At 36.1% G+C, this 26842-nt stretch overlaps 1 protein-coding gene across 1 annotated transcript in view; it reads right to left on the bottom strand.

The window, feature by feature from the left end:
• CAMSAP2 (calmodulin regulated spectrin-associated protein family, member 2) overlaps positions 1 to 26842 on the bottom strand; it is a gene marked incomplete at its 5' end in the record, with an annotated part of 76486 nt that overhangs the window by 10420 nt on the left and 39224 nt on the right. The window contains 8 exons of the mRNA XM_010294588.1: positions 1 to 1414; positions 2240 to 2309; positions 2811 to 2881; positions 6616 to 6709; positions 7778 to 7871; positions 17865 to 18004; positions 21202 to 21343; positions 25188 to 25220. The exon at positions 1 to 1414 is cut by the window's left edge and continues 816 nt beyond it. Of these exons, the coding sequence (XP_010292890.1) occupies positions 1 to 1414; positions 2240 to 2309; positions 2811 to 2881; positions 6616 to 6709; positions 7778 to 7871; positions 17865 to 18004; positions 21202 to 21343; positions 25188 to 25220 (2058 nt within the window). The remainder of the gene's footprint in view (positions 1415 to 2239; positions 2310 to 2810; positions 2882 to 6615; positions 6710 to 7777; positions 7872 to 17864; positions 18005 to 21201; positions 21344 to 25187; positions 25221 to 26842) is intronic.

The raw sequence follows: 26842 nt of genomic DNA, 5'->3' as shown, positions 1-26842 counted from the left end.
TAGGGAAGAGTTTAGTTTTTCAATAGATTTTGTATATTCTAAGATATCTCCTTCATTAAGATTTTCTTCTGAGGGGCTTGCTAAATTCCATTGCTTTTCAGCATCCACAGAAGTAGCAGGAGATTTTAACCATTTGCCATGAGAATTTTCAGGGTTTTCTTTTATTAGTTCTGAAGTCTTAGTTTGTTCATCTGATTTTTGAGTTTCTTTTTCTTTCAACTGATTACTGTCAGTGAATACCTTCTCATCTTCTGCCCCTGCTGCTTCTTCTCGGAGAGGTGATACTCCATCACCTTTCTTTTTCACAACATTAAGAAATGCTGTTCTTCCCATTTTTTGCCGCTGCTTCGTGAATGCTGCTTCAACTTTCTTCTTCTGTGCTTCAATGGCTCGCCTCTTTTCCTCTAGCTTCATCCGAAGATGTACCATTTCAGAAGCCAGTAACTGTGTAGTGTCTCTCCCCTGAGGAACAGATGCCTCCTCAGGAATATGAGTCCAAGCAACCACATGAGGGATGTTCAGCTCAGAACCTTCTGGTGTGGTTTTCTGAGAACTGCTTCCACTGCTTCTACTATCTGCGTGATTCAACTTCCGGAATTTCTGCTCTGCAAAGCTGGTCATTTTAACCCCTGAACTTGAAGAAGCGCTGCTGCCTGCCTGTGATCTAGTACTTACTGAGCTGGGACATGGACTTAATTGATCTCTGTGATTGCTAGCTCGCATGTCATATTCCTGGAGAAATTTAGATGGTTCCTCCATGTCAGAGTCCATGCTTACAGTGTAATCTCTCAAAGAAGAATCCTCATCCATTGTCTCTGGAATATCTTCTGAAGGGACATGTATTCCGGTATCTACTTCTGTATTGTCAGTCACAGGACTTAGACCACCTTTGGAGTCTGTAATTATGTCAGGCGTAGACTGATTTGGTTTAACGTTTGAATTCAAGATGCTCATTTCCTGATTGTGAAGAAAGAACCCATTTGTAATTTGGTCTGATTGGGTAACTCTGGGAGATTTTTCAGTGTCATGAATTATCTGCAAAGCCTCTTCAATGCTTGGTGTCTCAATCTGATTGCCAAAATCATCCAGAACTGCCCTGTTTTGCAGAGCTCCATTTGGAAAGCTGTAGTGGCTGCTCTCATTGGCATTTTTTTGATTAGTGTTAAAAGACTGATTGGCCTTTGTGTCTTTATAAGCTATCATGTCGTTCTCCTCTTCAATATCTTGATTTTCCTCTTCTCCATTTACTGGTTTGAAGGACAGATTTTTTCTAATATGTTTTGGCATGCGGTTGATGTTTACTGTAAGGCCTTCATTGCTCACAGATCTAGTAATTCCTCTGTTTGAAGTAGGTACTGGAATGCTTTTTTCTTTGTCAAAAGAAATGTCAAATGAAACTCCATGTAATGATGACCTAATAGAGATTAGAATAAAGGAAATAACTGAGCAACTCATGGTTAATAATAATGAAATATTCACATTTGGTTTTAAAATTATTTTAAGATTGTAGTATTAAAGGCACTGTTAGGTGTACTGTATTTTGCTTAGCTTCAAATATAATATTATATTAGTATATACATACATATTCGTATATTAAATAAGATATAAACATAAAAAATTAAAAAGCACAATAAAATAGAATATGACAAGATTTTCTTCAGAGAAAGCCAATGCTTTTTATTACTTTGGAATAAATTCTGGGCATTTTAGGAATATAGGAATTGCCATAGTAGATTAGAAGAAAAGTGTGAAGAGAGACACAATTTACACTTACTGAATAACCCACCACTCTCTTACCATTTTAACTTTAGTTTACACCCTATAGATTTAAGAGTTTATGACCGGTCTAACTGAAAAACAAAACATTAAGCCTGACTGTTCCTACTATTCACAAAATAATGCAAGTTTAAATACTATTGAGCTCATTAGCCATGTTACTCTTACCACTTTTAGTTGATTGCGATGAGTAAATGTGAACATATTTCATGCCAACAATTACAGTATCTCAGTTATACCTCATTTCAACATTAAAAAATAGATAACTTATTTCTGAAGTTTGTTTCCTATTACAGAGTTCTTGATCTATGACAGTTTTCTCTTTCTTTTTTTACTTTTGCAAGTCATTACAAGAACTCTTATTACAGGATTCTGAAAATCCAAACTACAATGGAGCATTTATTACTATTTATGACCAATAAATAATAATTTTTTAACCAACTCGTATGGTAAGACTACTTACCTTTTTTCTTTGGGCCACGTCCCTACATATCCATCTACATAAGACATTGATGTGGACCTTCTGATGACTCCTAAGTGAAATTAAAATAGAACCCAAGGTAACTGCTATGAAAAATTATTTTAACATTACCTTCAGTTGCTTTAACAAGTTTGCTTATCTACTTAGAACACTGCAATGGCAAAAAAATGTATTTTTATATTAAGAATACAAATAGAGCAACTGAGTCAATTTAATTCTGAATATATATTATAACCCTCATCCCTCAAAGGATTTAATATTGAGTAAAATATTCTACAAATACTACTAATACATAATACAAATACTTGTTGTAAGCCATATTCCACATAATCAAAACAGAAGTCAAATTAAAAAAAATAAATACACAATATAAGAGAAACAAACACAAACTTCCCACTTGTACATTTTATAAATTACAGAACTCATTCATTAGTAAAGCTCTCCCAATAATTTCTAGATAAATAATGTTTGAATAACTATAAGCAAGATAGCAATTTACTCAGAGGATGACACCTTGTCTCATTGCCTCTTCCACCCATTTGTAAATTGTTACCTGGAACAGGTGAATAAGGCTGCTGGGGTGTATGCAGTTGGTGAGATGGTGTATAAGTTGGACTTCTCAATCTACAAAGCAAGAGACATTAACTTAGAAGTAATACATCAAAAGCCACACTACAAAAGGGCAACCAGACTTCGTGTCCTGGGACAACACAAAAACAGATTTATTCTTTGTGACAGGGGAAAAAAGTGAGGTGTAATTCTGTTCTTGCACTATTAATGTATTAAGTAAAAAGAGAACACTATTATTACCTTTAACTGGACATAATGCAGCTAGACCAAAAAGTCAAAAAGGTATTTCTCCTACACAAATGGCCACAGAGCAGTCTTAGTTTTGTTAACACACTTGTCTCCTGATTTATTTCATGAAAATGTCATTATTAGAAGGTTCTCATTTTTAGGTTTGGTTTTAGCAAAAACCTCAAACATAAACATGAACAAAATGAGGCAGTTCCTACAGGCCTCAAAACTGAGTGACTGCAGCTAATAGCACATACTTTTCATGCATCTCTTTTCAGTTGCTTAGTCTGAGACTTCTACTTTGTGTCTGGACTGCAACATGCACTAGAAGTGGATAAAGGAAATTTTATGATAGACATGACTTTATAAATACAAAAAATATATTCATTACTTAAACAGTAATTACAAAGATTTCCTGCTTTGACTTACAACAGATACTTTTTTTTGGTTCATAGAGAAGGTCTGTAATAGACTAGCTATGTTAATCCAGAATAGGATTAATGTAATTCAATGTTTTGTTCAAGGCGCTTCTTCAGGATCAGAATAAAGACATATGCATAGAGGCATGCATTTGTACGTAAAACACTTCTAAAGAAGACAGACTTCAAAAACAAGCTGGATTAAATCTTTCATGCTTTGAATTTTGTTCGCTGAGTTGAAGAGCACACTTCCAAACTCCCTTTTTTCAATCAGTAATTTTAAAAATATTTTTTGAGTGCTTTTATAGTATATACACAGTATGCTGTAGAAATGCTTCTAAATAGTATTTGTGTGAAGGATATTCACATCAATTTAAGAAAAAATTGTTTTACAATCTACAAAAGCATCTTATGTAAGTAATATAATAAATTACTCAAAATACGTTCTCATAAATTCCTGATTTTTTGTGCTAACAACACTACACGACGTATCTGTTTTAAGTGGCTTTTGAGATTTCTGTGAACATTTAAAAATTATGTATATAATATCCATGTTACCTTAAAAGAAAAGCATGCTTTCAAAATTTCATCCAGCAGCCTTGGAAAATTTGCTACCACAAAGAACATCTATACACTTCAATTTCCCTCAAGAAAAGACTGATTTTGGCACCATGACTGTGGTTCCACAGCAACCTCGGACATCGTAACTGCTTGCCGCCACAGTCCCTCTCCCTCCTCTGTGCTGGATCTGGCTCTCCATCCGATCCTCTGAGTCATTTCAACAAGCTAAGCCAACAGAAAAAACATTCCCTTTTTCCGACTGGGTTAGTTTTTTCTGTCTTTGTGGACTGAAGCGACAATATCAAACACTCAGGGGGGCAGGAACTCACAGTCGGGACAAGGCGGAAGGCCAGGACCATGACATCCTGCAGCCAGGTCTGTTCTGCCAGGGAACCTGCGGCCTGTGTGATAGATTCCTACCATCTGAGATAACTTCTTAGGCCCCTCCTTTGTCCTACAATGCAGTGAAGTATCATTACGTTGGATGAAATACACTGGTTTATAAGGGAAGATATAGCTCTTTCTATTATTGATGGACTGTTCTCATAATACTCCAACACAAAACCATATCCATCACCTGCAGAGATGCTACAACAGTGTTGTGATAAGCTAGTACAACACACAATCCACCACCCATAAGGTCTTCACAAGGATTTTTTCTGTATCTCTGTACAAGTCTCAGGAAACATGAGCAATATTACAAAACACGTTGGTGGCAACTTACAGACTTGCGGGTTAAATCTGGAATGAAATGGCGCTAAGAAATGTAAAGGCTTTTGTAAGTGTTTATGAATTGAATTCAGATGCTTATCGTAAAAATTCCAATCAGTCCTCTGGTTTAGAGGCCAGAACCATCTGCACAAACAACACGTACACATTTTAAAAAAAAGATGGATTTATTTAGGTGCAAAAAAATACTATGTTACTGACAGAATTTCTTAGGCCAGGGATAAATGCATGGTTAATGGCTTCAGCTGTGGGGGATTTTTTTTACCCAGTCAAGGCTACAGAGAGTACCGATAGCTACAATTGTGGTGTTGTCTAGCATTCACCTACTAACTTTCTTTACATTTAAAGAAAATCTTCTCCACAGTGATCACTAAAGCACAAGAATAAGCACGGCACAGAACTCTGTTTCTTTAGTTTAATTTGTTTTCAGTTGTAACTGACATACGATTTACTATCTTCACAGAACTTCTAAGAGATAAGTCACTGAAGTTTTGTTCATGAAGGAGGGGACATCAGGTTGGAAGCCACATACAAGTAGTGATTTTTACTGCACACCCTTCTCTGTTCTATAGGACAGTCATAGTTACAAGCCCTTTGTTGGACTGCTTGCAGTGGCTCTGCAAGGTGCGAATGGCCTTGGGAACTCCTGTTGCAAAAGATATGTTCACAAGTAGAGTTTCTTGTTGTCCTGGTTTATATGCTTGGTTTACACTAAAACAACTTCAATGTCTATAAGGGAAATGCTTCAGATACACACAGAAAAAAGATTTGGAATCACAGCATTTAATGGTAGTAAGAACTATTACTCCCTGATTAAAGTCAGCATAGATTCCTAAATACTAAAAAAACCCAATCCCATACCAACCCCCTGAAACCAACCAAACACCCCACAGCCCATCCAAAAACAACAGAAAAGGCTGAATAGGATTAGCTGGGTTGGAAACCAACAATGTGCTGAATATCCAATTAAAATGCTAATTTTATCTTTCTCCTCTGCGTCAATTCAGACACAACCAATAAACCTTTGCCCCTAAATTATAAATACAAGGCAATGCTACCCCTCAGCCCCTGTGTTCGGATCAGATCACTGAAAGGCCTTCTTTACCCTGTCAAAAAAAAAAAAGATTAAAAAGAAGGCCTAACATGCAATTTCTGCCTGTTGTCAAATGTATGATCAGCTAGACAACACAAGGGAAATAGGATGTTTGCATATTGCTTCCAAATCTGTAACAGTAATACTAAAAATGATGTTTCAAATATATTTACAAAAATGTAAATAATGCAAAACATATTTAATAAAGCAGTTAGCTTTCCATTCTTGATGCTCACAAGACTTGGGAAGTTCATAATAGCGTAAGTATTTTTTTTTATTTGACCTTCACAGTAGTTAAGTAATATAACCAGACCAAACTAAAACAATCACTCAGTGGTTTTCTTGCTGTTATCTTTGTTTACTTTATCATTTTTGGAAAATTTGCTGTGAATTCTGGAAAAATAGATCTTTCTGAGCAGACCTGGTCAGCAGCCCCCCATGAAATTGAAGGGGACAAGGCGGCCATGTGACACTTCTCTGCTGAATGGTAAGGGTTGTTTTGGAAACGGGTAAGACAACAGCACGCTGCCCAAGTGGCAGACATGAACTGTACAAACACGAACATGCTGCCTGCCATGCAACAGGGCAGTGGTGGAAATAGTTGAACTACGGGATCTTCCACAAAATTCTACAGATTATATTTGGTAACTCAATCCTTGAGCATTGCAAAAAGGCAACAAAACTAAATAAAAACTGTGTTTGATTTTGAATAGAAAGGAGAAGATTGTGAAACAGCACTAGTGATTCTCTGACATTACCTGGCTACGAAGTCAGAACCAGATGGGCCATCCACATAATTTCTTCTGTTAGCATTCAAGCTGTGAGCAGAAGCTTCATCTTTTGCAGGTTCAGCTGCCAGGAGGAACAAAGTTCAAGTTATTATAGTTTAACATTCTGTTAAAATCTACAGTAGAAAAGCTGTCTGAAATAATCTGATGTAATTATTTCCAAAGATTTAAAGATTTTTAATTGGTTCCATTATTTAGATTAAAACTCAGTCACTTCCTTTCAGCTTTACCTCCTCCAAAGTTCCCCTATTGGCACTAATTAAAGGAATGGAGAATGACAAAAATTACTAGAAAAGGCAAGGAAAGAAATAATGAAAAAAAAAAAAACCAAAACCAAACAGAGTGCGCCACAAAATTAAAAACAAGCAATCTTTTTATCGAAAATAAATATTCTTCTTCTGGAAGAAAATTTCATTCCCCCAAACCCTTAGACTGACTTTTCATCTGGAAAATAGTATTTTGGTCATATCCTGAATTAGTTAGCAATATTTAAAAGATTTAAATGAGATTTGTATATGCTATAAAGCATATAAATGAAAAAGAGGTACAAAAGCCACACAACAAAAATCTCTTCCTAGCTGTTGGAGAGACAGTCACAGCGCTACTGTATGAATGTTTAAGTTCAATGACTCTACACTCATTAACAGATCTCAAGGCTTACCCGAGAGGTGGATTTTTAAATTTGACAATTTACTGATGGAAGACTGCCGTTGCAGTCAGGTACAAAATGCAATTTTACAATTAACTATCTGCCCCCTTTCCCCAGATTTATATTCCTTTCTCTTGTATCTTCTCCTCAGCAATACAAGCTCCTCAGGCTTAATTCTGTTCTTGGCTTCTTATTATGTTTGTAATCCCTGCATGGGCATAAACGGATTCTAGGCTTCTTTAGGTCAGGAAAATTTGCAAGTGCTTATACCACAACAATTTAAATGAGTTTTCGGTAACAGACAACAAAATCTAATCATGATTTCTGAGATGAGATGAAGATAACACGAGGAAAGAGTACTTTGCTGCTTCTTTATGGGGGTCATATGCTACCAAATCCTGTTAACTAAAATATTCACTGTATTGGTAAACACAATGGCAATCTGTACACATACATATTAAAAATAATCCTTAATATAATTACCTTGGGGATGCACAACAACACGAGGTTGTACAAATGATGGTTTCACTACTTCAAACCACCAGAACAATTCTGCCATGAACACCATGTAGTTGCTCTACAAAACAAAACCAAAAAAGTTAAAACACAAGCCTACAAATAAATAGATTAAGGAGCATTTGGGATATGTCTCTGCATTTCATCCAGTTTTCATCATGCTTTTCTCTACTGATTTCTTAGAAAATGAGATCAGTAAGACCAATCTGTAGCACCAACTATCTAATACACATCACTCGACCAGATAGTAACCATTTGGGTTGAATGTTTCATAATAAGTGTATGCTCAGGCCTGATGTCTTGCAGGCAGGACAGAGAGGTACCAGAAGGGTGGAAAAAAAGAGTAGTGAAAGGGCCATTGTTATGTAAGACTAGGCAATAAAATTTTCAGAGCTTTTTAGCATGAAAAACTCTGGCAGCCCTTAGTTTTAGTGTAAGAATTTGGAATCTGATTTAGGCCTTTGTGTCAAGCGTGCGCTTTTTGCCACATTTGCAAAGATCTACCCAAATTTACAAGTCTTTCATGCAAAATAAAACCCAGCAGCAGCATTTGTTCAGTATGGGTTAGGACGAGATTTTAGCTCCAATGATTTATGCACACTTAATATATTGTTGATATAGCTCCCTGCTGTATTTTCCCATTACACAGCTCTGAAACACAGAAGTGTGGGAGCCATCAGATTTAACACAAGAGGTAAAACAGGTGAAAAGGAGGAAACAGCTGCTGACATGAACTACAACAAAAAAATCCAGACAGGAAAACCAGGCAGAAGCAGGAGCAGCAGCTTCTGCTGCAAGACTAATAAGGAGTGCAAGAAGACCAGAAGGTCTGTTGACTGTGGAGGCTGAAGAGTTCAGATGCCCAATGATCACGGTCCTAAGCTGCTACGTCCATATGGTTCACTGCTACTTCATATCTAGAAATATCAACCGAACGAGAGCAATGAGCAGACAGGCCTGAGCTGACTCAAGCAAGTGCACAGGCTTGTGTCACTCGTCACACAAAGGCTGAAAACATACACAATACAAATCTCTACTTCCCCATTAAGTTGGGAAACCCTAATTAAACAACTTCTTAGAACAGTTTGTTTAAAAAAGTTTTTCTGCTATAAGACACAATAACATCTGGCTAACAATACTTAGAAAAGTGAGTGCCCTTGGTCACCTTTTTCATGTCATTAACACTGAATGATTTCAAACATTCAGTTTATTTGCTGCACTTTATGCTATTTTCATTTAACATTCCATGCACTTAAAAGAGAAAATGTAAATTAACAAGCTTATTGGTTTAATTTTTACAAACTAACAACAACTTCAAGAGCACTTAAAATTTATAAACTGATGTTGAAACCCAGAAATATATTTCCATGTGACCTTTTTTAAAAATAAAGCGTTCTTAACATTTGGTCCTATAAAACTTCCTGTGCTTGAGAAAATTAGCATTTCTGTATTAAATTATCAGATGCTATCTCTTTTTATTTTTCTTTGACAATGAAATTAAGTGAAAAGAATCTCTCAGGGAAAGTAGGAATTTATTTATTTGCTTCAGAGAAGAGTTTCAAAGGAAAGCAATGTGGCAACACAAAATCAGAGCTGATTTGGAAAAAAGCAAACAATGACATCACTTTGCCCTTTTCTTTTTTTTTTTTTTTAACAAAGGGAAAAAAATCTGCTTATAAGTAAAGTATGTCCGTTGAGTACATAACATTACATGGCACAATGTTATGTTGTGAATTAAGAATTGTGATGTTAATTAATTAATGTGATGTTAATTAATGTTGTGAATTTAAGAATTCTTAAACCTATTCACAAGAAAACCCACAGCTTGCCCTGGTCTTCCATACTTGCTTTGGCTTCTGCCATTGGCAAAGTGTTGTGGGAAACAGGATACAGTGCCAGGTGGACTTTCAGTTTGACCAAGAACAGCTGTTATTTTGTTTTTTTAGACTGGAGTTGGCTTCTACATTTTCTATATGACTGAAGATGATCTTCAGTATAAACTTTGCTATCATAGACATATTAATAGAGCAATCTTTATATACGTTAAACATTCTGATTAGCAGAGCATAGGACATTTTTCTAATTTCCAGCCCTTTGTTAGCAGTAAGACCTTCATTTGTCTCCTTCTGAAGCCTTGGTGCAGATTAAGAACTGTGCTTGGGCTTTTGAAATAAACATATATAGTCTTTAAAAATTCGTTTAAACTTACAAATAATTTACTCATTCAACTTCACAGAAATCTGTAGGAAAGAGACCTACCGATCAACATATATGTTATTTCTTTTCAGGAGGATTTTAGAAGAATGAGGGGTATTAATATCAGCCAGCTAACTGCAGATTTGTAAGAGTATAGCAAATGATTTAGCTGACAGCTCTTTAACAAAAATAAGAAAAACTCTGAGAAAGTAAAACCAGTGGTACACGGTTTCTATTTTAACTTTTTCTTGGTCCAATGAAAATAATCCCCAGTTGATTCAGGCATTTATGGCTGCAAACTCTTCTGTTGTCAATTCACCAGCTAGGGGAAGAAAATCTAAGCAGAAAAGATGAAGTTTTTGTGATCCAGTAGGAAAGAGAAGAAAACTGCTTCGCATTCTGTCATGGACCCATTAACTTTCTACTGCATAGCTAAATAAATAGGCATGTTTGCACATATTCAGATCGCTCACATTCAATGTTTAACTGTCTATTTGAGCACAGCTGGTGTATGCTCACAGAGGAGGTATTCAAATTAAAAATTTTATCCAGACTATGCAAGACTTCCATTTAAGATGTCTTTTGACAGCTTCACTACGTTTTCAGTCCCTCAAATGTCAAATTCCATTGTTGCATTAATTCTGTTGCCTTAACAATGTGTACCTCAAATCTTGGAGTGTGAGCAAATGTTTGACAGAAGTTCCAAACAAAACATCATTTTATTTCAGAAACAAACCACAGGCATTAGTGTTAAGAACATCTTTCTTTTAGAAACATTTACAACAGGTGTTTAATAAAAAAAGACAACCTCAATTCTGTATAAGTAAATTTAAAATATCTATTTGACACTTTTGATTCAGATTTATTTTTCCTGAATATTTCTAACGTAGATAAGCCTTTTCTCCAGGAAAGGGATACTTTCTTAGACTGAAAGCTGCTCATACACTTTAGTATACGATGAAGGGATCAGCCAGATGTTGCCATAATTGACACATACAAGCTATAAGTAGACTAGGAAAAACCGTCTCTGCTTATTCAGCATGACAGAACTGAATGAGGAAAAGTTAACAGCAAAATCTTTTCCATTCAAAGAAAATGTTAACCATAGCATTTTGGCATCACACACTGACTTTGTTAGGTAGCAATATACATAAAATCAGTTGTACTTCTCAGACAAAACATGATTTTTAATACTACAATTTCAAAATATCATAATTCCTACCATTTTTCTCTTAGTATTTCCCCCTCCTCTTACCTCCCCTCGAACTTTTAAACTTGAATTTCTTTTACTACAAAAAATTAATTATAAAATGTTCTAATCACAGAATCATTAAGGTTGGAAAAGACCTTCAAGATCATCAACTATCAACACAACACCACCATGCGCACTAAACCATGTCCTGAAGTGACAAGTCCACGCGTTTTTTTGAGCACCTCCAGTGATGGTGACTCCACCACCTCCCTGGGCAGCCTGTTCCAATGCCTGACCACTCTCTCTGTGAAGAAATTTTTCCTAATATCTAATCTAAACCTCCCCGGTGCAACTTCAGGCCATTTCCTCTCCTCCCAAGTAACCAGTGATAGGACAAGAGACCAACACCCACCTCGCCACAACCCCCTTTCAGGCAGTTGTAGAGAGCGATGAGGTCTCCTCTCAGCCTCCTCTTCTCCAGACTCAACAACCCCAGTTCCCTCAGCCGCTCCTTATCAGACTTGTGCTCCAGACCCCTCACCAGCTTCGTTGCCCTTCTCTGGACACACTCCAGCACCTCAATGTCCTTCCTGAAGTGAGGGGCCCAAAACTGAACACAGGATTCGAGGTGCGGCCTCACCAGTGCCGAGTACAGGGGCACGATCACTTCCCTACTCCTGCTGGCCACACTATTTCTGATACAGGCACGATCACAGCATTGTCCCCATCCGAAAGAATATATATTTAAATATTCCAATTTCTTACATTTCTGTTGAAATGCTGCACTTAATAGTGTGACTATTTCATGAAGGACTCAGACATTCCTTCTGAGAATATCTTCTATGCAGTCCTGAGTTACTGCAAGACAGTTGGCTTTTCCAAAATCACCAGACCAGTATTTATTGAGGTAAAAATGAAACTGTTGGCTGCACAGCCTGGTTAGAACTGAGACTACTTTAGATGTTTGATGGTGAAGCATCACGATGGAAACTGCATTTTCTCACAAGTTATTTTTAGTCAGAAATGGTTGTTAATAATAATGATCAAAGGGGAAGACTGATGATCAGTACCTTAATTTTTTTGAAAAACTAAGTGTGGGTCTGTATAGTAATCCTGTTACCCAGGGCTAGAAAGAATGTAGATACTATTTCCACAGATTTTGCCTTGATTATGCTGAAAAAAGTTTAAATAGCTCATCACATGATTATCACATGCACTTATACATAAAAATATTCAAGAAGCGTAACAGTATTTTAATAGTACTAAAACATAACTAAGCTTTGAGCAGTTCAGCCTGGCTCAAAACGACTGAACAGCAGATGGCAGACTCGCAGCTTCATAGATGCTTTTATTAGCTAACATTCTGATTTAATTTTTTTCAATTTGATATTTGCAGACTGTTCATTAGTTGCATGTAGTCAGCTGTACGACTGATTACATTTTATCTCTTGCACCTTCTGGTGCTGTACCATAAAAATCCATCTGTTTAACAGATTTTGGAAGATCATCTGTTGAAAGAAAAAAATATTCCCATATTCTGAGTATAAAATCTGAAGTCATTACTTGCTTCTCTATCAAAGGGAAATATAAGCTATCTTGCTTTACAAAATTTTATATAGAAAAGATAAATTATTTTCTTTAATATCTCTATTCCTCCTCCACAATTTTAAAATCACAATTAATTTTTAAATCAAATTAGCTAACAGAAATAGTACATCCCACCTTGCCACTTCAAATAAATGATATCCTTCTAGTAATTATAGGTTTTGGATCTGTGTATTTGTAGAATAACAACTACAAGGTCATATATATACAAGTGATACAAATAATTTATATCAGCCTTGAATCCACTAAAATTGAATGGAAAAGCAGCCATAGAGGCTTTTTGGAATTTTCTCAAAACAAACATTTTCTGGAAAAATGAACATAAAAATACACTATAAAATTTATATCATGATGCACATTAAAATCTCCATTCAGTAGGCCAGGAAAGTAAGTTACCTCAAACGCAAAGTGATAGCTTTTATGTTGTAAAAGTGCCAACATGCATCAAGACTGAAGAAAATTGGAGTGTTTTAACCTCTCTGGAGAAGGCCAAACTACAGATCTGTGTATGACCCATGCACTACCAGTTTGTCCTACCTCCTGCCACAACAACTCAAGTTGAAAACTCCAGTATGTCTTATTTCAGACCAGAACAAAGTGGGAAAACTGGCCAACTAACATTAGTGAAAGGAAACCATGCTGCTTCCCTTTAAATAATGAGTCAGGATCATTTGGTCCCTCTCAGAAGAGAAATATTCTCTTAAAAGAACTGTTCCCTGGTTGAATCTTCCTTTTCAATCCTGATCCAGAATCCCTTTAAACCAGTCAGATGGGAATCAAATCCCTGGACCGACTCGCACCATACGTACCTAACTGCCTCACCAACCACAGCCAGCCGCTCTCCCAGGTCCTTAAGGAGTCCATACGAACACTTACAGTGACTTCAGCTCAAATCCAGGCTTGGGTTAGCACTGATTGGCAGTGGGTTTTTTCATTGATATTGGAGGGAAAGCTGTACAACACTTGTGGACATAGTGTAGCCCTTAATTTCTAGGATTTATCCATGTGAAGTATTTGAACACTATTTTTCATATCTCAGAGGACATGATGCTGATTACAGCTTCTGCTTACGTTGTTTGCAAAGTCACCATCAACATGACATCAGAAAGTGCAAGTATTCAAAATGTTCAAATACAACAAATATTTTTAGTATAAAACAATCCTTTAGATACTATATTCTCCTGTTCAATTCAACAGTGGAAAAAAAAAAGAAAAAGGGAAGTTCTGGAACAAGCCTCTCCATCTGGCTTACTGGGCCTTTGACAGCACAAATGTTTGTTCTGTCTGCTCTGGTTAGTAAGTACATGCGAAAAAAAGGTACCTATTCCACGTGCTTAGTTGTGATTCTGCACTATTTAGAGCCTGGCCTACATTTAGGTCAGAGGAATGCCCTTCACAGACACGAGACGGGAATCATCTCTCAGATTTGCTTCATTTCACATTCAAAAAGCTTTCATTCTGAATAAATGTGCTTTCTGTATGAGTTTGGGTGAACAGACTCTGCAGATATCAGAAAACAGCAGCCAAAGAGAGGAATCGTCCAAGCTGAGGGGCAGCACATAAAAATTGCCCAAGAACCAAGAGGCTGGAGATGTGTGGCCCTGCTGAATCCCCAAGAACCCCCCACTCAGAAGAGCAGAACTGGCCAGATCTGTGTAAGTGTCATCAGCACATGCTAGTGTCAACAACAGGTTGTATAACCCTAACCACACCCATGAGGGCAGTAGCTGTTATATGCAGACAGAGAGTACACTATTATATGTATATACACACACCTAAAGGGACAAGTGACCCCTCGAGAGACCTTCCCAAAAGCCACTGGGGACCCCTTACTTCTGGGAGGCCACTGGGTTGGCCTCCAATAACATTCCATAACACCTTTATTCAAGCCACAAATGCTACATACTGACTATTACACTGCAGTGCTAATAACTCTCGGGCCAAAGCAGTAAAGAAGTCTTTACTGTTCTGCAGGGTGGTTCATGCTTCCTGTGATGGCACTTCATGCAAGTTCTTCTGTTTCTAAAAACTTATTCTCTGAATAGGCAGAACATGGGCTTGTCAAGACACAATAAAACATCTCTTTCAGTTCTATGTAATTTCCCAGATACAGGTAAAGAATACGATATTTAAAAAAACAACAACCCTCTCTCAGGATAAAACTGCTTACAGAAGTGAAGAGAGAGGATCAGGGCAAAAAAGCAATATGCACAACTAGAGAGATCTAAGATTCTCTATTCTTTCCTTTTATTGAATATGCAGGTAGGATTCAGAAAACATTGTTATTATTTTTATGTAATCTCTCTCTACTTGTGTTTGCGTGTCTCAAAGGAAAACAGTCGGGAACCAGTATGGTCCCTTAGTGTTGCCTCAAGCATCCATGGAATGTATTCAAGTATTTTTTTCTTTAACACCAGTAACCCTGCCTTAGTAAAGATCTTATGAAGAACTTCACAAATGTATTTTTCTTAGAGGAGAATGGGCAAGTGAGGAGAAACCAAACTTACTTTCTGCTTCATTTAATTATGACACATTAAAGCTGTCTAGAAATCCAGACAAAGCTTATTTCTGCTCTGTGCTAAAACAGAACTAAGACAACAGTTTCATAAGCACCTGTATCAAGTACACTGGATGCTTGTAAAGTGAAGTTTCAAATTAATCTGACTTTGCTTCTGTGGGCACAATCACCTTGGTCAAGTCCTACACTAAATTTCTGTATCTACCCTCATGTAACATAACAGGACAGTGCAGTGTGCCCAGTAAAGGATACATACGCACTTTATGCTTGATCACTTTAAAATAAAGAGCCTCTGCTCCCTTCCTTCTCAAGGACTAGCATGAAGTCAGGATACCTAGTGTAATTTCTAGGACCACACAAGGCACAGCTGTAATTTCCCCCCGCCCCGCCCAGGCTTTTTCCAGAAACCTATCAACAGTTTGGTTCTTTTTATTCTTTCTGTCACCCCTATGAAAATAAGAGACTCTTAACCAAAAGCATAGTGCCACCAACTGTGCAGTATGAGTCACCCCGAAAACAAACAGAAATTTTTGCTGATTAACAAAAATACCTGAAACAAAGATAGATGCTTCTATAAATCCTAAATCTTGGTATTATATAAATTTTGTAGACTGAGATAAAGGTGACTCCTACTAACCAGTTTAATTCAATGTGTAATACTTAAAATAACCACTTACAATACAAGTTTTTTTCAAAGTGACAATAAAATTCTTTGGAGAATATGTACATTTATTAAAACTTACTCTAATCAGATGCACTGGAAAACTAAGAGCTCCTTTAACTGTGAATTTATTTTGAAAGCAAATTAATTCTTAACACTGGGAAAACTGAGTTTATAGCACTAGCCAAAGTTTCTGTGCCAAGTTTTAGAAGAACAACTTGGCAGCCTTTCTTTGTAGCATTTACATCTAAATAAGTATCCACACCACAGCAACGTGTAAAAACATGATCACAAAAGGGCCTTCTCAGTTCTAGAAATACTCTAAATCTTTGAAAGAAATCTAAATCCCTTCTAAAAACAGTGTTCAGAAACAGCAAAATTACTGAGCCTGTAGCATTTTAGAAGTGTAAAGTCTGATGCATTGGGATATTGGCCAAATTTTTAATATAGTTACTTTTTTAAAATTGAAGCTTCATAGTGCATACTGCCTTGAGAAATAATTCAAGCCAGTACTATGAAAAATGGTATTATTAATTGTCATGAACGAATCCAAAGAATAATGAATTCCATTTATGCCGTGTATCTGTAAGCAGAGAGAAACAATCAAAATGCAGCAAAGGAGTCCTACTTAAGATCAGCGAACATGGTTGTAGGACCATACGCTGGGAAACTATAGGCAAGAGAGACTGCAATGCAGCAGACTTTCTACAAGTAGGTAAGTATATTACTATATCTGAAATTTAAAAACACCAAAAGCTGATTGAAAGCAGTCACTACACAATTTTGCATACACAAAATAAAACAGCAACAGCTAAATAGTCTAGACGTACAGGGCCTGGTCCCCCTGCCCTTACTCACCCTGGCAGCTCATTACTTATTTGAAAAGAATTGGGTTCAGCCCTACAGGAGACAACAAAGCTGTATTCAGGCTCTGGCCTCTGTGACTCAACTTGTGAGATCGCTGTAAAGATCATAAAAGCAGTGAAATGACACAGATATTTAGAAACCAATTACATCCCATCTGCAATGGATATGCTGACTACATAAAAATAGTATTTCATTCCCTAAAGGCAGGCCAACAAGAACCTTAAGCAAACTAAGTTTTATATAGAATAAAGTCTTAGAGAAACACAAGAAAGAAAATTTAAAGCTACAGTCAGGCAAAAAATAATTCAATCACTCCTTGTCTTTCCACACAGGCTTAAAAAATTACACAATAAGCGAAACTTTTTTTTTCTCTTTCTAAATGAGCAGAATCTTAAAATGACTGAAATCACTTCATTGCTTACTCAAACAACTGTATTTGTTGGAATTCTGTTCCTGTTTGTGTTCTGGGCATAAAACCATTAGATTTTTCAATGAAATTAACTCAGAGGTTTACACTTCTACAAAAGTGAAAAAGCTTTAAGTTTAAAAACCATAAAACTATTGTGTACGCAGAAATGAGTAAGAAGGGTGAGTAATAATTCCATAAACAACTCTTCAGTATTTTGTCCTTTTGTGAAAGCCTTAATAAATTAAAACTAAGACGTATCAGTATTACATTTTAACAGAAATATCACCGACAATATGCTTTAACTAACAATTAATAAGAAAGAAGGTAAACTGTGAAATAGCTTTGCACAAAATTGAAGTTTTTATAAGTACTTTTACAAGTGCCTTTTTAAAATACTTTGAATTACTAGAACAACATAACTGCCAGAAGAAGGTGGTTTTACATGCTGCTGAAATTAAGTGTGTTGCATGCTATTACCACAGGAGATGCAACACGCTTTTTCTTACAGCCATATAGCACCAAACCAAAAAATATAACTATATTATTAGCAACACAGTCCTTTGGGGGCTGCTTGCATTTTTATTTAGTTTCTTTTTTTTTTTTTACCTTTATTGACGAAGCTGCATAGAGCATATCCTCAAGACTGAAATGGCAACACTGGTTAAGGTACTCCTGACAAAATTCTTGAATCAATTGTAGATTATATAGGCTGTCAGCCAAAGACATTGTCTCTTTCAAACAAATATCTAAAAAGGAAGAACAGAAGCAAACATTATAGTCAGAGATTTGCAGAAAAGAGCTTTTTGCTTTTGTGGATTCCGGAGCATTTTCTGGATAAATTCAGGCATCCCTCCCCACTCCCCCCCACAAAGCTTTTCTTTTTCCATTTCAAAAACTTAAGAAATTACAACTCTATATTTTATCTTGGCACTTTTATGTCTTTAGATATTCTTCTAAACCCGAATTGTGTTTTTTCACTATTGACAAGTTTATTTTTTTCTGCTTTGCCTTTTGTGAAAATGGAAGTTATGCTGTAACTTCTGCTATTTCCATATAATGAAAAACCGTATTTAATGACTAATATACATTTTTTCAATTAGATTTTCTATACAGCAATGGCAGTAGAAAACGTATGCTCTTTCACAAAGTTCTCCATACATACTAGCTCTTTGTCTTTGCATAGGGACCCGAGAGTACATTTTAATGCTATTAAACCTGTATCTTCCCAAAACCCAGCATCAATTTAGTCTTACATATTTGTCTTTGTGGATTTAGATGTTTGATATGACGTTTTACAAGGATCTGAAGCCTCTGATATATGATTCATCACTCTGTTTGAAAGTGCTATTTAAAGACAAAGAAGTGGTAGCAGTGAACAGACTAGTGTAGTTATACAGTATTCTCTGAACACTATTTATGCTCAGCTAACCTCCTGTTCTCCTTTTATGACTGTTTCTTGGAAAATTAAGTAGCAATAATAACTTCCTTGTAAAAAGAAGGACGGAATAAAAGAAAATGAAATATACTTCCACAGCATGCATCAGATTTTATCCCTAAAGCAACAATGTATGACAGAGATCCACAAAACATTTTTAAATTTTTTAGGATAAAAGGTTTATTCAGATAAGGAACCTACTTTGATGCTAGCTGGATAAGGATTCCCATCCTGAGGGAATCAGACATATTCCATCATTCCAATCCCACAGATGATGATCAACGTGAAAAAAAATTACTGAACTGACTGAAATGGGATTAAATTTAGTAATGCAAAATGTGAAGTCATGCATTTGGATCTAATGAAATTCTACTTCAATTCACTGGTTGAAAGTGATATAGAGTAGGAAGGTACTGTTTATTAGCCGACGTAAAGATATTTACAAGCTTTCAGCATCATGCAGCTATGAAAAAAAGCAAACATAATGCTAAAAGGTATCATAAAATTTAATTGCAGTAGTGATAGAGAAGCACTGTACAAAGCAGTAATGAGATGACAGTCTGGATTTCTGTGTACAATTAAACTATCCATATTCAAGAAAGATGAACTGAAACTGGACTAATTGCAGAAGACTACTATTGAGGATAATAATAAGAATGGGAAACCACTTCAGAAGGAGAAACTGAAAAGGCTTAGTTCAGTAGCTGGGCAAAACAAGAGAAAGAAAATATATCAAAAAGGTAGACATCAGATTAGGAGAAGCTATTCCAGCCAAAGGGCACTGCTGGAAGAACAACAAAGGCACATAGGCAGGCTACAAGCACATTTAGGCAGAAAACAAGAATTAAGACATAGAACCATGTCAAAAATGGAGCACTGCAACAGTGGGTAAGCAGAGCACAGATTTTAAAAGAGCTAGACAGTTTTAAGACAGAACATGATAAATTAATTACAGGGTTTATATAATTTCATAAAATAGCCAATTTCTTGACTCACTGACATAGGGAGTCCTTTCTAGTCCTGTATTCCTTGAATGAAACCTAGATTTGAAAGTTAAATAGTCTTAATGAGAAGAAACAATCTATTTCAGACTACAGAGAACTCTAATTTTTTTTTGTTAATGCATTTTTAAGCATTTTTGCATATGCATTTTTGTTACCTGCCTTCCCCAGTTCCATTACAGAACCAAATCTCAGTGAAATTTAACGTGCATCAACAATGACATTTAAAAATAGTGGAGATGGGTAAAGTCTTTTAAGGTGCTTGTAGTCGCTTCAGAGTACCCTTGAATTTACTCCTGAGACAATGACACGCATGTTTATACATCTTTAGGGAAGATGACGTCAGGACACATAAAAAGAACATTAAAACTGAAGTTCCAAAAATGACATGCGCCTTGTCTTAAGTCAGATGCTGGAGGAATCTGATGGTAAGTATATATGTGGTCACGCAAGGTATACAAGATGTTCAGACTGTCCTTATTTTCAGTCATGCTAAACCAGTAAGAAGGAACTAGGTGTTATCCCCATTCAACACTACCCAAGTTTTAACTCTTCCCTAATTGCATACCATAGTATATATTTGGCTGCAACATTTATGTAAATGGAAAGTTGTATTTCTCAAAATTCACAAGCCGAAGAAGAATGGTGAATGCATGCATCTTAGTGTCTTTCATCTTCAACGCCTACTGTGCTGGAAGCTTCCTATAAAGTGGTTGTGCAGATGAATTCCAGATCTCAGTCCTTAGCAAGCTTTATACCCTTGTTTGCACTCCTGGATTTCTCAGGATGCCTCTGTATAAGTGTTCCCACGACATCAAAGGTATCACGGACAGAACACAGGCAGAAAATGATGGGTGTTAGCTGCCAAGATATTTTACAACTACGTGAGGCTCTTAGTTGCCAAGAGGAAGATATGACTTTACCCAGGCCACTGAGCAAAAGAACAAGATGAAGCTGCTCATCATCACAGACAATTGCTATTATAGTAAAGCAGGACACCAATACATTCTACATGATATATTTTTGTTTACCAATTATATAGGTAACTATCAGATGAACTAAAAGCACAGAACACAGAGCAACTATTGGCCATGTAGTACATCTATGTGGAGCTTGACTAACCCTAACCTCTTCCATGTTTTATATCTGTAACTGCCCAGATTCACAACAAAGCATTTATGCAGCTTCAAGAATAAGAATTTTCCAGGTGGTTTCAAGTCTCATAGGACAGAGGCAAATATGTTGCCACAGTCAGACCTGCAATAATATATCTTAGTATGTTTATATTAGTGTGATAACATAAAAGCAAGCACAACATGGAAGGACACCTTGGTTCCTTTTATTTAAACGTAAAAATAAATAGGCACAAAGTTAATATTAAACCCACCACACTCAAATTATGCCTCTTGTATATAGTATTTAAGTACCTTCCTTAACATAGTTATCAAACACACATTTCAACTTTTATGGACATGTGTATACAACCTGAGAGACATGTTAGACATACCCTCCAGTTTAACAATATCTGGACAGTAGAAGTGAATCAGGGCTGCTAGAGCACAACCATCTGTACCATCTTTCAGCAGATTCTCCACCAATGGAATGCAGGGCAGCTGCTTAAGTAACGTTTGCTCCTTCCTGTAACGAGCCTACAACACAGAATGAAGAAATTTAGACACATAAAGGCTCTGAAACATATGAAGCAAGAGATTCATACTGTAGGTTTTACACTCTGTTAGTCAGTATTGAATAAATAGTTGAATAGTCCCAGTGTTAAATTTCTTGAAACTATTCATGTTATGCCCCATTTTGAATGGCATAAATAATATCGAAGAGGAAAGGAACCTACAATGCTAATATTGAGCCTTTCCTTCAAAACTACCAAATTTTTATGATCTCTCTATAGCACGCTGAATTAAATAACATCATATACCTTAATTAGCATTCACTACTTCTTGTTATACAATCAGAAATGATCTATGTGTAAACATGAGACAAACCCTCAGCTGGTGTAACTTCAGTTTACTGGCAAGTCAAATGATTTTGTGAAGTTAACACACCTACGAATCTTGCCCAAAATCTCATTCATGTAACTGACTTCATGACAAATTCAGAAACAAGGAAATCTGCATTTGATCAACTCCCTTTTTGTTACTAGTATGTGTCATTATGAGCAGTCGTAAACATAGAGAAGCATTAATGATCATGTTATGACCATGCAGTGGCCCAGTTATAAAAGCAAACAGTTTGAAAACCAGCTTGGTGTATAAAGAGATTATTAGTTCAGAACACCAAGATAGCATTTATCTGCAGTGAATGTATTTTTCATGGATTTCTTTTTTTTTTTTTTTTTTTTTTGGTGGAGGGAGAGAATGGTGTAGTTAAAAAAAAATATTCATCATTCTTAGTTTCTTTTCACTTCTTCCTGGGAAAAGAAATGGAGGTGGAAGAAAGTGATATAGATTTTTCATTTTTATTATTATTTACTAAGACTTATTTTTAAAACAATACTAAAGGATCACTCTTCTAGTCATACCACAGAGCTACTTACAATGCCAAGAGTGTTCCCCAGTTAATTTTACGTTATTTTCATTCACCTATACACACAGGAAATCTTCCTGTAGGGACTCTGAGAAGTCTTCGTGGATGTTACTCTTCCCAGTAAAGCTGTATCTCCTACTCTCCACCTCTTGGCTGTGCCGGAGCAGTTGCTGATGGGGCTGTGTGGCAAGACCATTGATCTAGCTACATCTTTCCTCCTTTGTTTCTGCAGTGAATGAGTGGGCAGGGGTGGAGGTTTTATGGGTGGGGTGGAAATTGTTTAAGCTAGCTTTGCTGGCAAAAGTAGTCTGTGGAACCACAGACTAACCCTGAAGGCTATACTTACTGTCACTGGCTTTCTGTCAAGGATCACATGGGATAATCTTTAGTGAATATCAGTATCCTCTAACTTGCCCAAGAAGTACAAGTCTAATCTGGCAGCAGCAGACACATGAGTTCTAGAAAAATAAAGGGCTTGTATTTGGCCCAGAGAACTTACGCTTTAACCAATTAATATTTAAAAAAGCCTGGGGAGTTAGTCTTTTTTTCATACTTGAAATGTACTGGTATTTGTGTGTCAAGTATGCTGTATAAAAATAAAAATGGCATGCTATGGGAAATATTCACTGACACCAAACAAAATCATGTGCTTCGTGCATTATTAGTATTATGTTTCCCATGTTAGTAATACTTCCTACTATTTCATTTCTAATGAAATAGGCCAATTATGCTTGCAACGAAAGTTCATTCTTTTTCACTCCATGGCAACCCAGTGACCCACTATGATGAAAATGCTGTAAGTTTCAAATACCATGTTAATATGTCCATGTACTTCCCCCTCAAAATGCCTGAAATTAAGTCAATGAAATATTATAATTTAATAATGACATAATGACAAAAGATACAGGATACAGATGGACTAACATCATGGTCCAAGAAGCCCTGTGTAATTTATGTATTCTTTTTAAAAGCATCTTTTTTAATGGAGTGTTCGAAAAGATTTTAAATTGATAATACAGTGGTCTTGCACAGTAAAATCAGTGAAAAAGTCTACTGTCACTTTAAGGATGCCTTCACTCGCACTTCACAGTGCCTGCAGATGCTGGAAACTGTGTCATATCATGAAAGCGGACCTAGAAAGAGGACTTAATTCATTGTAGAGAGTATGCCAGGCATGTTACGTCAGGAAAAGTAAATGTATATAACCTGATGTGCTAAGTTCATTAGGCACAGCAGGCACCGTGTTTCAATTTGCTTGAAAAGATAAAAGAAATGATACTGAAAAATAAGAGACACTGATAATTGCACTGCATTTTTAATAAACTTCTATTTGAAGAAATTCTTCTCATCAGTTGCAATGTTTGCTAATAAATACAGATGCAATACTGCAAAAGATGAAACTATTAATTATAAAGCTCGAGTGCTAATTTAAACACAAATGCTAATACAGGCATCTTGTTTCTGAGATCTTAAACCAGCCTGATTTAGCATTTTTGAGCTTATTCCACTTTAAGAAGCCTAGGTATAGTCGAGACACTTGCATATAAACAAGGTCGGCTAAGGATGAACCAACACCATATCAGCTACTCTGTCATCAGTGCTCATGTGTATTCTGAGTTAATCATTAATAATTAACACTCTTATGCATTTACCATATAGTAGATAACATGTTTTAAATTTACTTCTCAGAGTAAGTTTTCAGCTGCCTGTATGCTCAGGAATACCTCTCTCTCTATGTAAAGGGAAGAGATCACAAGACTGGTTGAACTGTTACAGCAGCTTGAGCCACTGCCCTCCTACTGTATTATGTGACCCATTTTTTTGCATTCCCTCCATTTAATTTTGTTTTGGAATTAAGATAGCATAATTAAAGGACTACACTGTGAAGAGCAGTGTATTTGTGTGTGTCACAGCTGTGACAGGTAGCATTATAGAGAAATTCCCCGTATAGCATAAACTGTTACAAATTTGAATACTGATTAGTCTGCCGAAGACAGTACTTGTAAACTGGTTTTCCAGACACCAAGTAATTTCTGTTGTTGCCTATATGCAATTCCTTTGTTAATTTGAATTTATCTTTGCAATGTATGAACAGTCTTTTACTGGTTATGACAACAAATATCTGACGGACTGCTAGATCAGTTATTTGGTAATCCCTACATCAAAGACAGATGAGATTTAGTTCTTTGGAATTTAGACCAGGAGCATGCAATTCTGCATATACTCAACAGCTGACTACTTTGTTCCCAGCCAAACCTGTTGTATAATAAACAATCTGAATGCATTTCAGGGGTGAATTACTGTACGATAGAGGAAGATAATGATAATCCCAAGGTGACACAGCACAGAGAAAACAAACTTTATTATTACTGCAGACCTGAACAGATACTTTTTATTGCTTTTAGTGAAATTATAGTCTCACTAAAAGTAAACTGCATTGGGTTACTTTGTGTGGGGAGAGATTAACAGCAGCCAAATCAGCTGAAAAATTACAGAATTCTAGACGGTGTAACAATTGCATATTGTTAAAATAAATCAGAAAATTTCAGATTTCATGTAGCATCAACAATCAAAAACTATTTCTACACGTCTCCTCTTAAAAGAGAGTCAGTATCAAATAGCGTATGTTTACTGAAAGCTTATGAAAAAGTAGTTTGCAAAAAAACAGATCATTTGACATTAGTTAATAACTGGTAGCACTGCCTTATACAAACCCACAGAGAACTTGACTGCTTGAAAAGTAACTCCTTACCCAGCATCATATCTTACTTTTATTTCGCACAGATTACCTTGCAAAATAAGCTTCTGTATTATGCACACCTTTGCAGAGCAATCTCTTATAAAATTATCTTGTAGAGATAAATGGAATGAATGACTAGACCAGCACGACATGGACAGAGCCATTCCCAAAATAAGCTATTTGATCGAAGTGAAGCAGTTGGGCAAACTTACAGGAACCAGTTTCCAAAACCATTTGGTAGGAGACTTCAGAGGAAGCAGGAGGAAAAAAGAATAAAAGCAAAAAGCAAAGAAAAAAAAGGAACAATTTATCAGATTTCATAAATTACTTTTATGAAGCAATTTTCTTTAACATTCTCAGTTTTGTATAACAGTGAATTGTAATTTAATGCTAAGCATTAGTGCACTGTAACCTCTGCATAGTGAACTAATTAGCAGAAATAACACTGGAGAAATATGTCTGCAGTTTTTGTAGAGCAACATTATAATTTTCCCACATGAACAGATAAGACTGTGAGATCAATGCAGTTTTATTTAATGCTTTCACACCTCTAATTGTACCCTACATATGCAATCCAACTGAAGAATTCATTTGAGACTTGAAGTCATGATATCACAAGTATCAAAATGAACTCCAGCAGCACATATGCGGAAGCAGGGAAGCTACAGCAATGAAAAAGAAGGGTATGAACACACTGTAGTACAGTACAACCAACTGCCGTGAAGTTTGCATTAGTTACTTCAAGCCAAACAGTTATGTTTGTAACATTTAACAATACATTTTAAACAATCTGTGACAATTTTCAGAACAACAAGAGGTGCAGGCAGTTATATTTTTGCAGTGACAAACCACATTAGCATCAGCTGCATGATGTGCAATGAACCTGAAATGGAGATGGACTTTTTGCTACTGGCAGGAAAGTGATCAGATCTGATACATACAATTCTAAACTTGTGATGAAAAAATACAACACCAAATTATAAGTTTTATAAATATAAAGTTTGACCTAAAAGCTTAATCCTAACCACACTGAAGTCAGTGAATTTTTCTGTAACTCTATACACTAGTTTGGCATAATACTTCTACTATTAAGAAAAAAACCCATCATGTAGCAGTATTATAAATATACACAGAAAACTTCACCACTCAGTTGATTTCCTGTAGAAATAAAAAACCCCAAACATTCAAAGCAATTACTGAAATACAGGAAATATATATATTTTTTTTTAAAATGAAGAGAAGTATTTTCTGGAAATGGTGAAAAAGTAGTTTTAAAACAACTATTACGGAAAAAACTACTATGGCAGCTTATTATTTTATGTAGTTATTTAACTACTGTGCTTCTATAAAACCCTTAAAATAACTGTAGTAACGACACAAAGCTTTTATGTAAAAAAAACCCCTATTGTAAATGAAAGGGTGTGCATTAGTAACATGACTATTCTCAACATTCTTCTCCATTTAATTGGACTGTTACAGTGGAGAATCCTAAAGCCACTCAGAAGACACGAACTATGAAATGCATGTTCATGTGTGGCTTCTAGACATTTCAGTCACACCCAACTAAAGCACTTTTCATAGAGTTCAGTTTCTCTTCACCTCACTGAAATATAGTCAACGTATGGAAAAGTATGTGAATTTGAAAACAAATCATCTTAATTTTCAACTGCAATCAGGAATTCTACATCATATCATAAAGCAAGTTTTTAGGTAAGTGGACTGAGATCAGCCCTGGGCTGCCAGAGATCAGCCCTGGGCTGCCTATCATTCTACTTAACACTGACAGAAACATTCTTTGATTATCAAGGAAGTCTGTTTCAGACTTGGACTCAAAAGGTCCATCAATATCTACTTAGTAATAGGCTGA

The sequence above is a fragment of the Phaethon lepturus genome, unplaced genomic scaffold (genome assembly GCF_000687285.1).
Source record: "Phaethon lepturus isolate BGI_N335 unplaced genomic scaffold, ASM68728v1 scaffold41779, whole genome shotgun sequence".
Lineage (NCBI taxonomy): Eukaryota > Metazoa > Chordata > Aves > Phaethontiformes > Phaethontidae > Phaethon > Phaethon lepturus.
The sequence above is the reverse complement of the archived record's forward strand: the minus strand, read 5'-3'. Positions and strand labels throughout refer to the sequence as shown.